The sequence below is a fragment of the Podarcis raffonei genome, chromosome 4, assembly GCF_027172205.1.
Source record: "Podarcis raffonei isolate rPodRaf1 chromosome 4, rPodRaf1.pri, whole genome shotgun sequence".
NCBI lineage: Eukaryota > Metazoa > Chordata > Lepidosauria > Squamata > Lacertidae > Podarcis > Podarcis raffonei.
In genome coordinates this window covers 30,344,435-30,362,550 of record NC_070605.1, presented here as the reverse complement: position 1 = coordinate 30,362,550, position 18,116 = coordinate 30,344,435, and the positions used below count along the sequence as shown (strand labels likewise).

Genomic DNA, 18,116 nt, shown 5'->3' with positions numbered 1-18,116 from the left:
AGAGGAGGGGCAATCCCCAAATCACCCCAATTTGCATCATTATTTGGCTGCTCCTCCCTACTATTCACAAAACTCCTGCCTCTTCTGTAATAGGCACCGGCTTCAAAAACTCAAACATTTTCTTAAATTTAATTGATTCTCATTCTGCATGTTATTAATGCACTCACCTATGTAAATAAGAATCCCACAGCTTTGGAACCAAGGCAGCTTTAGAATAAGCTTTATAATTAAATTCCATTATTTAAAAGTACCATACAAAATATTGCTTAGATGTTAATGTTTTACTCAGAATGCAGAGCATTGGGTTAAATCATTCTGAAATGGTATTCAAAATGTTGGAGAGGTGCTTATCTGCTGAAATCTTCCAATTAAAACTTCCAATTAAAATACATGAGATCTATTTTTTTTAAAAAAAAAGTGGTGACCTAAATAAATTATTGCTGCGGCTATATTACATTTTCCCCCCCCCAGCCAGAGATCACTATGTAATTAGAGCATTGGATTGCGGTATCTGTTTAAAAAATATGGGAGCAATAGCAACAAAAAATAAATACTGGCAAAGATTTCACTTCATGTTTTTCAACTGAGAGACTGTTTTGTGGTACTTGTTATCTTTCCTGAATGGGGTCATGGAGCTTTGCTGTAGGTTTTCCATCCTCTTTGCACTTTGACGCTTTGAGGTAAGTCTCCCCACTCCCCAACCAGCACATTTAGCATTTCACAAATCTAAATATGCCCTTGCTGCATAAATTGCAAATCTGTATATAATCATCCAAGGATAGCAACAGGGGATGGGGCTCAGGAATCTCAGCAAGTTCTCGTTTATTTTGGTCTGTTGTCCACCCCATGCCTAGGCTTTGAATCCTTGTCTAAAATACTGAAGACTTTTGCATCACCAGTTTCCCTCCCATTGGCTGGGTGTATAAATGGCTCAGGGAACATGACCAATCACCCCTTCAGGAATTTGTGACCTCTGAGTGAAGCACAGTTTAAACATCCCACCCTTACCCTATTTCTAGACACTCCCCATGAAGACTTGGTAGACCTCTTTCGATGGTCCTTTGGCTCCCAAGCCTCCCCAACAAAACAGCTTCCCACTGCATCCACTCTTTCAAACAATTGCCCAGAAACCCATGAATATAACATTTTTTAAAGAATTACTGCTAGCCATATGCTTTCAGCCGAGACAACACTTTGTAAGTCACATGGAATATTTAAAAGGTTCCTCTGTGTTTCTAGGATGCCAGTGATCCAAACATTTAACAAAACAAGACAGTTTCAAAGCATTATCTTTTGATAGCGCTATATGGACTGCAGCATTATTTTCATGACTTAATATTGTGGGGTGCTTTTGATATGTATTCCATTGATTTAATAGGTACCTGACACCCCTAGTTTCTTTCAAGCTTCTGTACAGCCATGGAAACAGAAAGCATTTGTTGAAGACCACAGCTCAGATGCCACCTCAAATTCTGGGCTTCTGCTTGAGTTAGCAGTTTGGGAAGAGCAGGTTTTGTTTTGTTTTTTAATCCAGCATGGTCAAATTAGTCTAGAAATAGGGGTTTCCAAAAATTAACACAAAATTCTGTTGCATTTCTCTTTTGAGCAAAATTTTCCTGGACCACTGAGAAGCTTCCCCGTGCAGATACTTCTAATGAGCTACAGGTGTGGCATGAGGCAAATGGCGAGGAAGAGTGATTATATTAGCAGAAATATTCTAAATTATTTGAAGAGGTTGGGAAGGCCAGGAAGGGGGAGATGAGCTTTCAGTAGTTTCCAACATAGTTAATGAAAGAATGTACGCGTTTTAGAAGTTAGGCTAGGCTTTCTGAGTAGAAGGCTTTTTTTTTAGAAGCTCAGCGGTGAATAATGAAACAGGTTGTCCCTTCAAAGAACATGATACAAAAGGTACACATTTATTTTTTTAAAAAATCATTTTTTGCAGGTAGACAGCCTAGATATCTTGTCGTATTAGCTAGCTTCATTGAAACCACAATTTAACAATCCTTTCCCACCCATGTGTCTCCCCTTGAACCCAATTCTATATTTCTAGAGCTCTCAGCACAGTGGCTCCTCTACCTCACTAGCATCTACCAAAGTCTGCAGCTCCATGGATGAAAATGATGGACCTGGTGAAGGTAATGTGTGTGTGTGTGTGTGTGTATGTGTGTGTGTGTTAATATGCCACACCAGCACACAAAATATGCCTCCCATCTTACAGTCATTGTCAGCATTTTATACTAGCTGATTACTTTGTTTTTATCAGTTATTTTGTTACTTAAAGGTCAAGGTAAAGGGACCCCTGACCATTAGGTCCAGTCGTGGCCGATTCTGGGTTTGCGGCGCTCATCTCACTTTATTGGCCGAGGGAGCCGGCGTACAGCTTCCGGGTCATGTGGCCAGCATGATTAAGCTGCTTCTGGCAAACCAGAGCAGCGCACGGAAACGCCGTTTACCTTCCTTCCGGAGTGGTGCCTATTTATCTACTTGTACTTTGATGTGCTTTCGAACTGCTAGGTGGGCAGGAGCTGGGACCGAGCAACGGGAGCTCACCCCGTCACGGGGATTCAAACTGCCGACCTTCTGATTGGCAAGCCCTAGGCTATGTGGTTTAACCCACAGCGCCACCCGCGTCCCTTATTTTGTTACTTATTGTAAATTTATTATGGATAAAACACATGCATCAAAGTTGTAAGTTGTAAGCCAAAATAGAAAAGGGAATATTTGCTATGCAGGCTGATCACACTTTCATTCAGGGCCAGTAGCAGCCCTCAGCATCCTTGAGCAGCTGCTGGTGCCCAGCTCCCTGGCAAAGCCCATTGCTGATGCCTGCCCTGCCCTGCACTCCCTTTTATGTTTAGCCGCCTTTTTCATTTCCCATGATGTCCCTGATGTAGTGTTGCTCTGAGGCGTTGTGATAACTTAAAATGGCCACCGGTGCCAGGTAAACTCACCAAGGACCACTGCTGGAGGAGGGGACTCACAAACAGGCACTGCCAAGGGCTGCTTCAAACCTGGAATCAGCTCTGCTTTCATTGCTTTAAGAGGCATATATTTAAGTGCTTTTCTTTCTTTCTTTCTTTCTTTCTTTCTTTCTTTCTTTCTTTCTTTCTTTCTGGTAGTTGCTAGAAACTGAAGTGGTAGTATTTGAAATACGTAACTATTGCCAGTATTTAACTGGTCCAAACACTTTACATGTAAGTGAAGGTTTATGGCTCTAGCTTTTTAAAACGTTATTAGACACTTGCAAACTGTGCTTTTGAGTACTGTTTGAAGAGTAATGGCACTCTAATGGCTACTAAAATACAATAACTAGAAAACCCTTTCCTTCACTGTTTTGACTTACTGTGATTTTAAAGCATCTGGTGCCCAGGTTGTATATGTTGGTGACATTATTGAGAACACTTATTTAAAAACTAAATATTTAATACAGAGGAGAAAATAGCACTTATCACATGAGTGAGTTTATGGCAGTCTCCGATTACAGGATGTAATAAAAGAAGTGCTCGAGTGTTAGACTTCTTTTGTAGATAGATTTAATTGTGATGTGTTGAACTAATGTAGTCTCCACCTGAGATTGAACTATTTTTGAGCAGATCACTGAAACATCTGTTTTGTATAATTTTTTTTTAAAGGTTCATACATGCCAGAGAATTGTTTGTAAATGTGTGAAACTGGGTCTGGTGCCTACAAGTTTTCATACTTAGCCTGGTGAAACTTGTTGAGTGTATGCAATATCAATGGCACGGTTTCTCTGATCAGCAAAATGAGAATGCTGATTCTGAATGGTTTCCAGTTGTCTTAAACCATAAGGTAAAATATGTATTATGTGTCATATCTGCGTTACCTTCTCTACCAATAAAAATGTACTGATTCTTTTCAGAAGTGTTGGAAGAAGGCTTCCAGGTTCCAGCCTCTATAGCAGAGAGATATAAAGTTGGCCGGACTATAGGAGATGGAAATTTTGCCATTGTAAAGGAGTGTATAGAAAGGTGAGAAAGATTTCCTACCTATTACTGTTAAAGCAGTCACTAATGTCAGGCTTCTCTTGGATCACATCTTCATTTCCAGAACATATGGAACAAAGGAATGTCTCAGATCCATGTGTACACAATGGGAAAATTACGCCAGCTATGCCTGGAAATAAGTGTTTTGCAGGCACAATCTATAAATTTAATGCTTTGATTTATCCCATCCCTGCGGCTTTTTCCTTGACTGTGCTCAACACACTCCTTCTAGGAGATTGTGAAACTTTTCCCATTGTACTAAAATAACACATTAGAAATCATTTTCCTTGCAGTTGGAAAACAAATGCCTGCAGCTTTCTCTTCTGACTGCTCAGCTGAGAGTTTCTTATTATTTAGATCTGGAGCCACAGGCCTCAATTCTTCTTTCCGCCCAAACTTAAAAGAGTGTTCTGTACACAAATCACAGGAACTTATGATACTTCCTTATACTTGGTCAAATTTTTTTGTACATCTAGCCCAGCACTGTTGACTCTGCCTGGTGGCCACTTTCTAGGATAGCAGTATCAGTTCCACATTCATTGTACACGAATGCCTATGAGGGAGGCCCACAGAAATTCATAGGGGAAACAGGCAGTGCCCAGTTGAAGCAGAAAGGATGGGAACAGGACCGTGGACAGCTCCCATAGGCATCACTAAGGCAGCTGCAGAAGAGGAACTCAAGGCAACATGCATGATAAACCCTCCCATTTTTATCCTCACAATGGTCCTGTAGGGTAGACTGAGAGCAAGTGACTGACCCAAGGTCACCCAGTAAGCTTCATGGAGGAGATTGATCTTGATTCAGCATAGTCCTAGCCCAGCTTCTTCTTTTTCTTCTTTGGTGATCACTCTTAGCCGAGTAAGATTGTCTTCCATAAACATGGATTTAACAATGAGTCCATAAGTGACTGTGGAGGCCAATTCTGGATCCACACGTCCTTCCACAGTGGGGACATTGGCTTCCGGGCAGGAGCTGATCACGGTGTGGATTTGCCAGGTGTGCCTTCCTCTTAGCACATTTCTCCCTTGCGTCCTGAGTTCGAATGTCTTCAAAGCCCATGACACTTTTGGTAAAGGCTGTTCTCCAACTGGAGCACTCGCAGGAAAGTGTTTCCCAATTGTTGGTGTTTATACTACCGTTTTTTTAGATTTGCTTTGAGAGAGTCTTTAAACCTCTTTTGTTGACCACCAGCATTACGCTTTCCATTTTTAAGTTCGGAATAGAGTAGTTGCTTTGAAAGACGATAATCAGGCATCCGCACAACATGACCAGTCCAACGAAGTTGATGTTGAAGAATCACAGTAATTAATAGGTTAAATATACACAAAGGGTGTACACTGGAAAATCTCTTTTGGGGGGAGATTTTAAAAAGATGCTTAATTTATTTCTTTTGTAAAACCTTCATTTGTATTTTGGTAATCTGGATTTAGTTAATTTGATTTTAAAATTATAAAAGCTGGAGAAAGCCCCAGCAAAGGTCTTTAACATAGGGTGGGTTTTGTCTTGCCACCAGCCATTTTTTAAGGGGACAGCATTCCTTTCCTCTTATGCAAGTTAATGGAGACTACAGATTGCAATGCAAAACTTTAGGTTCAAGCAAGATAATTCCAAATGAAAAAAAGAGAAATTGTATTTGAAATCGTTAAATCTGATTTAAATAAGATCAGGGCTATTTTGTATTTATTTTTTCTTTCAGATTTTTTTTTCTTTCAGATTAAACAAATGCCTATGCCTGATCTGGAGAAAAGTATCTTTGTTTTTTGTCATGCACCTGCTCTGAAATACATAATTGTGTGTTTTGTGCTTTGGTAAAAAGCAACCATGCTTGGAATCTCTTAGGTCAGTTTAGTAATAAATATGATAAGGCCTAGAGTCAAATATCTGTGGTGAGGGACGTAAGAGGGAATGGAATCATAGCAGAATTGGCAGTACATAAATTCAGATAGCATAATATATTTATGAACGTATTTAACTATATTCTTGCTTAGTGAGCATGTAATACTGCTTGCCTCTTATTTCTTATACCTAGAAAGTCTTTTTTTAAAAAAAAAGGAAAAGGGAAGCTAACTTATTCAGGGAACTTTTTCTGTTTTTGGCACCTTGATACTGCTGTAGTCTTTCTTGTATTTTTCACTGTAAATGGTAGACAAGTTGTGCTTTATTTATTTATTGAATACCTGATTCTGTGGGGTGTTCCTAGCATTTCCTAGGTTTTCCATCACTGTTGGTGATAAAACATGTTAAGCTAAAACTTTATAACTCTCAGTATTATTATTATTTTTCTGTTCTGTTGTAAAAGGTGATTCAAACCTAAAAGCAGTCAAGCTGTCGCAAGCTTGTTGGATTGATCACATATAAATTCCCTTCATAATAAGAGCTGATCTTTCCAGCATGTATTTAAGTTATGCTCAGCCAAGCTCAATAAGTTGCTTTTTTTGTGAACGGGGGCAACCACAGTGTTTGGTTCATAGGCCTTAAATGTTTCTTGAAGCAATAAAGCCTTTATCATATATTTATGTGAAACTCTTCAGAATAAGTTCGTGCATATAAAGATGGCTTATTGATGCTTCTTTATTTCTCGTAGCTCTGCTAGGAAGCCCTCTAGTGGGGAAAACAGAAGAATGGCTAATTACACACACATGAGCCATTTTCTAACAGCTTCAGTTTTTGAACAACCTGAATAGGGCAAAGTACATCTGTTCGCTTGTTGCCAAGCCTTCGCTTTAAATCCACAATTTCATCTTTGAGGTTTTCAACTTTGAAGTTTTCATTTCACTCCTGTTAGATGGCAGAATACTGTATGTTTCGTATTCAATGAAACCGTTCTGCTTCACCTTGTCAAACCTTAAGGTGGCTTCTAACAGCAATCAAATGGTAGCTTTATAACATTCACTCGTCATATTTCCCTTTTTGGGTTGCTTTGCAAGCTTAATAGTTTGTTTGTTTGTTTGTTTGTTTGTTTGTTTGTTTGTTTGTTTATGTGGAAATTTTGGCCTTGCCCTTCTAGTGCCTTAAAGCAGTTTAAAAATCTCAGTTTTGTATGAAACAATAAATTCAATGAAAGTCAACTGATAATAAATAAAACATTGGGTACTGAGGTGGGGGGGAACCTGCTGGATTAAAAAGACAGTGTCCAATTAAATAGGCTCACTAGTGCAAGGACTTATGCTCCCCCCATCTTCTCCCTGCATGCCTCCTAAATCTGTTCTAGAAGTTTCCCCAACCCTCAGGAGCAGATTTGGGGAGTCCACAGCAGGCAGGCAGGGAGTGGAGAGGGAGGAGAATTTCCCTGGTGCCCACTATGTCTTCACCAACCAGCAAAAGGCAGACAGGGAGAGAGGGCACCACATATGTCCCATGGAGACAGAGAGGGAGCTTAACCACAAGTCCTGGTTTGGAAGACACGCCAAGCCAAACTTTAGCTTCACTTCTGAGTTCCCTCAGAATTTAAGAGGAGCAAATGAGAAATCGGAGACTGGGAATTGCTTTCTGGCAGCCTGCTAGGCCAACTTTGGGCTTCTCGTGGGGTGTTAACTGGGCAGCCGTGCTGGTGAAGCCACTAAAATGGCTCATCTCATGTCACCTCAATCAAACCTCAACTGCAGGTGGTACACTGGAAAGGCAGGTCTCAACGAATGGTGAATAGTGTAACCACCCTATATGAGCTTCTGTATTTGTGCTGTATAAAACCATTTTTGTTAAATCTAAAAAGCACCATATGGCTGTTACTTCAAAATAATGTGACTACATCGTTCATCATTCTTTACATGCTGTCTCTATAATCTGTCTCTGCTAATATTAATAATCCATCCTATTCATCTGCCCTTTTGCAGCAAAACAAAACATGAGAATGTAAACTCTACATTAGGGGGGGATACTTGGTTTCCCACATATGGGAATACCTTGCTTTCATAAAGGATACTTGGCATCCATCTGTCTCGAGAGACAGTGGAGGAGTGTGCATTTGGGGGTGAAGCAAAACTGTTGGAAGCTTGCAGCATATCTGTGGCTATAGAGACCAATGTGGGAGAGCCAAAGAATCATAGAATTGGCATCTGGTTGTGCTGCTGCAGATGCACCACCGCATTTCATTTCTCTGCATGCCTCCCAGTGGTCATTCCTTCTTTGCTCACTGCTACATATGCATATTTGTCTCATGCATTTTTGTTGTTGTTGTTGTTTAGTTGCTTAGTCGTGTCTGACTCTTCGTGACCCCATGGACCAGAGCACGCCAGGCACTCCTGTCTTCCACTGCCTCCCGCAGTTTGGTCAAACTCATGCTGGTAGCTTCCAGAACACTGTCCAACCATCTCGTCCTCTGTCGTCCCCTTCTCCTTGTGCCCTCCATCTTTCCCAACATCAGGGTCTTTTCCAGGAGTCTTCTCTTCTCATGAGGTGGTCAAAGTATTGAAGCTTAAGCTTCAGGATCTGTCCTTCCAGTGAGCCCCTCGTGCATTTTAGGTCCTTCATAATTTCCTTTCCTTTCTTTTATTTTATCTGGAGAGAGAGAAAATGTTTTCCACATAAACATAGTATCACAGAAATGAGCACACGCATAACCACCCCCATAAAATAGAGCCAATACTATTGCATCAGAGCCTTAGGGCCAAGTTAGATGTGATGCAAGAGATCTGGTGGAGGAGAGCAGCCTCTGGGAATGGAGCTTAACCCTTCCTTCCTGTATTCTTTCTCCACTGCTTTCAATGGAAACAAAAAGGAGCAGTAGTTGGTACTTTACTTGTTGAAGGCAGTTTGAACTGAAAACAGAAACCATTATTTCATCTTCCTATTCTCTGTTGCTTTCTCTTTCTGTCTCTCTCTAGGTCAACTGGTAGAGAATATGCTCTGAAAATCATCAAAAAAAGTAAATGTAGAGGAAAAGTAAGTACAGAAGCTCCCCGTTGTATCTCTTTCTTCCATGTTCACCTACTCTAACTTTAGTACAGTGGTACCTCGGGTTAAGTACTTAATTCGTTCCAGAGGTCCGTTCTTAACCTGAAACTGTTCTTAACCTGAAGCACCACTTTAGCTAATGGGGCCTCCTGCTGCTGCCGCGCCGGTGGAGCACGATTTCTGTTCTCATCCTGAAGCAAAGTTCTTAACCTGAGGTACTATTTCTGGGTTAGCGGAGTCTGTAACCTGAAGCGTATGTAACCCGAGGTACCACTGTATCCCCTTTTTTAGTAGCCCTGCTCCAGGTGTCCCCACTGAATGAAGTGAGGTGGGTAACCTGCCAGGAGAGGCCTTTTTCAGTTGTGGCATCCAATTATGGAACAGAGAATCTTGCCTGGTGCCATATTGGTAGTCTTATTGGCACTTGCCTGCTGTATCTATTTTATCTATATATTATGGTTTTGTGTTTTACTTTCATGTATTTATTTACTTTTGCCTCTTTTAAAATTGAAATTGTCAATGCTTACAACCAAATAAGCTCCCCAACAAATGAACAAACACAAATAACAAATAACAATAACAATAATCTATATAAAAATAATAAAAATAATAATAAATAATAAATAATAAAAATAATAATAAATAATAATAAATAAAATAATAAAAATGTGTTTTCTTTTATATTTATTGTGGGTGGCATCCAACTAATGTCCTGTCATTGTAAGGATTTCCACTTGGTCAGTGAAACTTTCCCCCTCTTCTGATCCTGCCAATGGTTGTCCTGTCCTGTCCAGGGGACCCCCAGAACAGATTAAGGGGTGTGCCAAGGGACAAGACACAGCAAGAAAACACAGACAGAAAAACTTAGTTTCAAAATTGGTAAATGTTTCTAAATTATTTTTATAGAAACACAAGATGACTTGGAGCAATCAGCCCAGATTTCCTTTGTGGTTGGTTTCATGCTGGGTAGGGGGGAAGTGAACAAAGGCTTTTTTTAACCCTTTCTATGTGAGGGAGTGTGACCTAACTAAGTCTGGGAGGACTGCTTACTCTATGGTCTTAACCCCTTCATGCATTAAGTTGAGCTAAGCATTCTGGTTTTATAAGGCTGATATTTATCCCACACATTCTGCATGAAACACAATGTGGGGAACTGAAGCAGATGGATGGATTTCTTCTGTTGTCTTTCTACATGTGGTTTTCTTTTGTTTTGTGGCAGGAGCATATGATCCAGAATGAAGTGGCCATTTTAAGAAGGGTCAAGCATCCCAATATTGTTCTTCTGATTGAGGAAATGGATATGCCCACTGAGTTGTACCTTGTCATGGAGCTTGTAAAGGTATGTATATAGAAGAGAAAGATCACCTGCTATTTCACAGATTACCAACCATTCATTAGGCTTCAAATTAAAGGGCTGGATAGCTGCTGATGCACAGGAAGGGTCTATGCCTTTATTTACCCCCTGAACACAGCAGCTGTTAAAGGGAAGAATCTATAGAAGAGTTTAGCCCTATAGAGACAGGCAGGCAGAATGGAGGAATGAACTAGAGGTGCTCTCTGGACAGCAACGTAGTGTTTTGGTTTTTGTCTTTTTTGCTATTCTGTTCTAAGGTTCTTGAAATATATACATAGTTTTCACTGTATAAACATGATAAACCAGGTTTCCAACTTTGTTACTTCTGGTGGATTTGTGAGTTAGCCTTACTTGCAGGACATATGCCACAGACAGATAGGGATATCCAAGCATGGTGATCAGATTCTGATAGGGATCAGTGAGTGAATCCCTACTTCCATATTATTGATTGATCTGGATGGGGTGGGGTGGAAGAACAGAGAGCTAACCCACTTCTTATGGACATGCATGGGAAAATCATATGGAACTTCTTTCCCCTGGCTTTAAAAGGGGGTTAGACCATTTATGGAGAGTAAGGCTATTAGTGGCTATCCGTCATGATGAATATGGAGAACCTGCATGTTCAAAAGCAGTAAGCTAATCAATATTAGTTGCAGGGCAGCATTGACAGAAGTCTGTGGCCTTCATGCTCTGATTATAGATTTCATAGAGACATCTGCTCAGCTCCTGAAATTTGTGATCTGCAGAAGAGGCCCTCTGGATGCAGCCCTTTGTGTGGTAACTTGACACATGGCCTCCTCTGTGGTGGCATCCCACTTGTGCAGCTCCTTCCCTTTGGAGGTGTGTCAACCAGCCTTGTTACTGAGCTTTGGTGATCGTGATGGGATGAATATATGAGTCAAATAAATAAATACGGCGAGAAACAAGTTGCTGATTTGGGGCTGTTCTCAAGAGATCTCTGGTTCATCGAGCCCAGGATTGTCAACTAGAAGCAAAGCAAAGTCTCATAAGAGTTATGCTGTTCTGGAGAGATACTAAAGATCTATCTGAACCAGAATCCTGTTTTCACAGTGACCCAGCAGATGCTTATGGGAAGCCCACAAGCAGGACATGAGTGCATTAACCCCTTCCCATTGTTGCTCCCCAGTGACTGGTATTTAGAGTCATGGATCCTCTGATCCTGGAGGTAGCATACAGCCATCATGATCAGTACCCAACAATAGACAAATTTATGGAGGATAAGTTGGTTACAAGAACCTTGTGATAATGAATTCCATAGTTTAACCATGCACCCTCTGAAGAAGTGGCTCCTTTGTATTCTCACATTCCCACTCTTGATCTTTATTGGATGACCCTGAATTATGCAGAGATCTTTCCCGAACTTGCTACCCAAGGCTGTAAATGCCAGGGGTTTTGCCTGCAAAGTTCTCCCACTTACCTGCTGTAGAAAAAGCTGGATTCGTAACTGAATAATTTGTGTGGGGTTAGGTGTAGCAGGTTTTCATAGCTGCAAACGAAACTGAAATTTCTCCATGTAATAGGATCTTTGCTACAATAAGATATTGTGAGAGCTGTCGCAAACTGTGTGTGACAAGTTCATTCTAAATAAGGTGTGACACCTTCTCTTATTCATTAAGTTTGACAGTTGAACAAACCTTGCTGTGATTTATTCTCTAAGTACTGAAGCAAGCGCATTTGGGAAGATGTGAGCTGTTGATTCAACAACGGCTGGCCTTATCCCTTGCACAGCATGCTCTTTACAATTGTGTAACCATCTGCTGTGGATTGGCTTTTGAAGACCCAAGTTTAAATCAAGTTCACAGATGGGAAAGATATTTGGGAGGAAAAGGCTTGATGTGGTGGAGCGCCAGTTTCTGGCTACTACCATTTTGCATTAATTGGCAGCCACAAGTTTGATATAAGTGGTGGCTGCTGCTGCAGACACGTTTTCATTTCATGGCAGGCACGTCACTCGCTGCTGCGTAAAAGGCCTTGAGTGTGAGGAAAGCACTTCATAAATACAAATAAAAGCATGTTGCAAGCAGTGCTTGTGGAAAGGAGAAAGGACGTGGTCGCTGGCGAGCTGCCATTGCACATAGTGAGACCAAATTATTATTCAAGCCCAGCACTGGTTTAGCTATTTTAACAAGCATGATTTATTATAGGGTTTCCTCCTGCTGTTCAAGGATCTAATTTCAATTTCACATGAGAAAAGGAATGTTACAGCATTTATGTTGCTAGCTAGTAAATAAATAATTGGTTACTGTACTTCGGGATTTCAGTGCCTTATGTTCATAGGTGATAAGGATAGACTTTTCCTTCTTTTTTTCTTTTAAAAAATACATTCAGATGCTTCTGTTAGTCTGTCTTGATTACAGGAAAATGCAGAAGGGGGGGGGGTTGGCTGATAAAACATTAAGGATCCTGGGTCCATCTTCTACAGTGCAGCAGGCGACCTGTTATGTCAGTTAGTAAAGCAGAAATTGGCATGATCCCTTACGTGAAGGAAAAGGTGGAATTCTGTGCTGTCCAAGAAAGTTGACTGTAAAGTTAATTATTTAAGGTCTATATCCAAAAGGGGGATGGTCGCCCATTCAGTTTAAACATTACATATTTGCATTTCATTCACGTACTTGCAAAACCTGAGATATTTTGCATGTGTTCAAAATAAATGTTCTTTCCTCCACACACAAAATCCTCCCTCCTCTTTGAAGAGTTACTCTTGGGGAAATTATTGTTGCTAGTGAGGGGCAAAGCCCATCCTATGAGTCATTCTCTTGGAGCATGAGGGTCTCCTGAGTGGGTGGACTTTTGCTCTCCAGCTACAGATGTAATTTGAAGGACTGTTTGAGAGCAAGCTGCTTTTGGCAGGGGACAAATCACCATGGTGACTCCACATGCCCCAAAGGTTATCCATAGTGTTAACCATTTGCCCCAACCAGCATTATTCCTTAGGACCCCTAAGGAAATATATCATATACTGACACCTGGACTGCACAATGTGTGCAGAATTGAAACGGGGACCTCCTTCAGGTGCACTGTACAAATCTTAAATTCTGCTTACAACCATACAAGCAGGGGTGTCCTCAAATTCTTCCAATTCTTGCCACAGTTTTCCCCAGACACCTTCCCTCTTTTCTGGCCAAGCGCATAAAGTTAAATGCATGAAAGTTGCGAGTCAACTGTATTTCGTAATGGACATCAGACGAAAACCAAAGAGAAGCTATGATCATTAGGTTCCATGACAGTCTCCCTTTCCTTGCTAACTTGCCACTGAGTTTGGGTTATCTGAGGCTAGAATAGAAAGTGGTGAGGGGTTTAAATTTCCCACTATCAGTGAACATAAAGTTTGCTCTTGAGCCAGCTTGCCCAGTATTTTCTGCTGCAAATAGCAGTGACGCTCTAAATAAGGCCTTAGAGAGATAGGTATTTTTTTATTCGGGTTTGAACATGTGACCATTTGGATACAATGTGTGTGCTGTTCCACTTCCCTGTGGTACTTCATGACAGCTGATAATCAAATGATGGTAGTTTTATTATAAAATAAATGTTAGTCATTTTTCACAGAATTTTCTTCAAACGAAGAAATAATCTGTAAAAAAATATGTGTTCATGAGGTTGTTGGGGAATTTTTTAAAAGCAGTTTTGGGGAGTTTTGGGGAAGTCATTTGTATATGATATCTCTTCATTGTGAAAGACCCACAAGATGTATCTTATTTGATAAGATCTCATAAATAAGATGGAATTAAACCATTAAAGGACTGGTAACTTAAGATTGCAAGTGTTGATTAAAAATTGGGTTTTGGTCTAGATTTCCAACATTAAATAAGACTTATTTTAAAACAACTCAACATTCTTGTTTTAGGAAAGAGTTTAACACCTTAGCTCCCTGAACTACTATTACTATTCCTTTGTTTTAATCTTTCCTCAAGTGCAGAAGTGAAAATGCATTTTCCTTGTGTAAGCTGACACAACTCAGTCCCTTTATTTATTACTTTGGCAGAAAGCCATCCCCACAGCTCTGCAAATAGGAAGAGAACCGAGGGAAGTGCTATGAGCACCTATCTTGGTTAACTGCAGGCAGCTATCCAGACTTTCCTCTGCATACAAACAGCAGATTAGGGTGTTTTCCAAGGCAGAGGCAGGATTTTGTTGTTTGGGGGGTAGGGAGAGAAAGGAGAAGGCCAACGGGGGGAAGGTACTTAGACTGTGATGCACACCATGGATTAAACCAGGATATTAATGTATACATATGAGAAGTGCCTCGAAGGAACAAAACATGCATTCTAAATTTGTACAGCCCGTATGACAAGGGTCTAATTTGCCTATTATATGCCTGTCATGAAATGAAGCCTTTTCGTGCCCAAGAAGGGGGCCTCTCTCTTCCCCACTACAAGCTTGTTTCATGGTATTCTCTTTCTTGAGGGAGTTCTAGGAAATGTAGTGCTGTGAGGCTGCTAATGACCTCTGCTGGAGTATTCTCAACAGCCTCACGAAACTACAATTCCCAAGGTTCTCTGGGTAAACCACAGCAGTTAAATCAATATAAAACAAATATAGATATGTAATGGGAATAGGAAGGTTTAAAGCAGGAGATGGGAATAGGTGGACTCAAAACCTGATTCAGTGAAGCTTTTCTTACATTCATAAACAATCTAGAGTTAGGGGAGAGCAGTGAGGTGGGCAGGTTTGCTGATGATATTAAATTGTTCAGGGTCATTAAAACAAAAAGGGATTGCAAAAAGCTCTGAAAGGACCTCTGCAAAGTGAGTGAATTAGCAGTAAAATGGCAAATGCAATTAAGTGTAAGTGTAAAGTGATGCATGTTAGGGTAGTGTGGTGGTTAAGAGCGGTAGTCACGTAATCTGGGGAACCGGGTTCGCATCTCCGCTCCTCCACATGCAGCTGCTGGGTGACCTTGGGCTAGTCGCACTTCTTTGAAGTCTCTCAGCCCCACTCACCTCACAGAGTGTTTGTTGTGGGGGAGGAAGGGAAAGGAGATTGTTAGCCGCTTTGAGACTCCTGAAGGGGAGTGAAAGGCGGGATATCAAATCCAAACTCTTCTTCTTCTTCATTTCACATTTTTGTCATACCCTCCAAAGGCAAAAGCTAGGATGCCATCTTTTGGGGTGCCATCTTCTTGTTTTCTTTTTTCTCATAAGAGGATGGTGGCCATTTTGGGCATCCTGATTTCATGCAATTTTGCACCAGGATTTCTACCCGGAAAGCCGCTTTTTGGGGCTTGGTGCCCCAAAATGTGCATTTTGGGGCACCACGTGAGATTGTGGCCCTGAAAAATCACAAGATCACGGTGCCCCCAAATGGCTTCTGTCCTCTTGCAAGAAAAAACGGGATGTCTTGGTTTTTCTGGGGCACTTGCAAGGTGTGATATATGTTCAGGTGGTATGGACTGGCAGTGATTGAGCAGGGATGAGGCTTTGGGGTTGTAGTGAAGATGTCAGCCCAGTGTGTGTCAGCTGTGAAAAAGTTGCGGAAAGATCCCTGTTAGGGATCATTAGGAAAGGAGCTGAAATTAAAAATGCAGATATCATAATGCCCTTCTACAAAATCTGTAGTGCAACCACATTTGGAATACAGTGCAAGTTCTGGGCACCACATCTCAAGTGAATATTGTAGAGATGGAGAAGGTTCAGAAAACCACTTTGAGGTTTTAACTGTTTTGGGTTTTTTTTAAAAAAAATAAAAATAATTTTTTTGTGAACGAACTAAATAAAGGGGCAATCCTGATTATCAAGGAGGGTGAACTAAGGGTGTGTCTCCCTGGCATCTAGTTTTCTGTGTGCAGTAAAGCACTTAGTCCAATGATCTCCCCCACCTGGAGTCCTGAAGTGGTCAAGTGCAGGAGCAGCTGAAGCACATGATTGTCAGAGACCAGGCTGAGGAATACAGCTCTGATGAGGAATGGTGGGACCATCCCCTTCCCCCTCCCCCTGCTCCTGACTAGAATTCTGAAGCTGCCCAGGAGCAGTGGAGCAGTATAGATTTGGAACAGTGGTTTGCAGAGGGGCATAGTTCTGAAGACAAAAGTTGGGAAGAACTGGGGGGTAAACAGCAAAGTGAAGAAGAACTGAAAGAGACAGAGCTAACAGACTCTCTCTCACTGGAAAGTGTCCAAGGTCACATAGAGCAGATAAGGTGCCTACACAAAAAGCAGGGTGGTTGCAAGATCAGGTTGCAAGACGCGGGAAGTGACTAGGGGGAAAGTGGATAGAATCCTTAACTGGGAACACCTTCCTTCCGAGAATGGATGCGCTGTTCTTTTGCTGCGATCATTAAAGACTCTTTAAATGGTAAGGGACTCTTTTCGCTTTGTCCTGCTTATCTACGGCCAAAGGGGTGGGGGAAGAAGCTGAGTCCCAGGATCCTGACAATGATCTACTGCTACAGTCAGACTGAATTCTTCCATCGTGTGCAGACTGATAGACAAAATTTCCACCACAGATATTAGACCTCTCTTTTTATATGGGTCCTTTGTGCTGTTCTCAAAGAATATAATTATGCTTTTCATTGCAGTATGTTTCTGGAATCTCAGTCCTCTCTGTGCTTAGTGGAATGGTGTTCAAACATGACAATTATTTTATTTCAGGGCGGAGACCTTTTTGATGCCATTACTTCCACAAACAAATATACAGAGCGGGACGCTAGTGGGATGCTGTACAATCTGGCCAGTGCCATTAAATATCTTCATAGCTTGAACATTGTCCACAGGGATATCAAACCTGAGAATCTGCTGGTAAGTTCAACCTCTGGTACATTCTGGAGATTTCTGTTCATATGGCTGATGTTGGTAGTCTGCCTCACAGCTTCAATGAAATACATATCTCTGGATAAAAATGCTCACCCTAAGAAGCATTTCAAGTCTAGCAAATATTGCACTGTCTACAGAAGATTCACGCTTTACTTGTGGAACACAAATGGTTTACTTCTATTTTAGAGATACGGGGATTGGGCTATATGCAATATTGCTAGGATCATGCTATTGGTGAATTGAGCTTCTGAATCTGTCAAGTAGTCCAACAAACATTGTTAATATTATTTCTAAAGACAAACCTTTGAAATGTTATGATGTTCCACTGCTGTTCTCTCTATGACTCCAAAAGAGTTTTTTCCCCTGACTGTGAATTACATGAAAAGCCACAGTGTCCTCTCTACCTTTTGAGTTGTGGGTGCTATGTTTCATGCTGTATTATTATTATTATTATTATTATTATTATTGTTAATAATAATAATAATACCCCACCCACCTGGCTGGGTTTCCTCAGCCACTCTGGGCAGCTTCCAACAAAACACTAAAATACAATAACCTATTAAACATTAAAAGCTTCCCTAAACAGGGCTGCCTTCAGATGTTTAATCATTAGCAACTCATCAACTGCTCTGGTAGCCTTGGTACTGCCCTCAGTTGGTCCATTGTACCTCAGAACCCACACAAACAAGCCCATTTCTTTTCCCCCAAGCATCAGCTATGCTCTGAACCCAAGTATACCAGGCTGCAAACCAACTTCATCTTGCTTCTACCAGCTTTGTCTCTCCTCTACCCTCATACCAAAAGCTATGGTAGGACCTTCCTGAAAACTAGAACCCTTTGGTGAGGAGACCTGAGAAAAGTATTGCTGCTTCTATAGAATCTGTGAATTGTATCCAGTTGTGTCCCAGTCTGCTGATTTTGATCCAGCAGAGTCTTCTGCAGGAGAAAGGGAGAATTGCCAGGGTTTGCTGTTTCACCCTTCCCTTTGAAGGCCCTTGCACCCACCCACTCCAATCTGCTCTAGGGTTCTGTGAGGTGTTTGCAGGTTCCTATTCCCTTCACAGAGTTTCAGTTGCCAAAGTTTGCCACAAA

General features: G+C 41.2%; 1 protein-coding gene across 4 annotated transcripts in view; it reads left to right on the top strand.

Annotated features, from left to right (window-relative positions):
• The window catches only part of DCLK1 (doublecortin like kinase 1), a 207,411-nt gene that overhangs the window by 158,320 nt on the left and 30,975 nt on the right, over positions 1–18,116 (top strand). For 3 of the 4 annotated variants that reach the window (XM_053386044.1, XM_053386047.1, XM_053386046.1), the window contains 5 exons: positions 2,054–2,138; positions 3,884–3,992; positions 8,832–8,889; positions 10,121–10,240; positions 16,863–17,009. In XM_053386044.1, coding sequence (XP_053242019.1) covers positions 2,054–2,138; positions 3,884–3,992; positions 8,832–8,889; positions 10,121–10,240; positions 16,863–17,009 — 519 coding nt within the window. The remainder of the gene's footprint in view (positions 1–2,053; positions 2,139–3,883; positions 3,993–8,831; positions 8,890–10,120; positions 10,241–16,862; positions 17,010–18,116) is intronic. The other variant, XM_053386045.1, reaches the window with a different exon arrangement.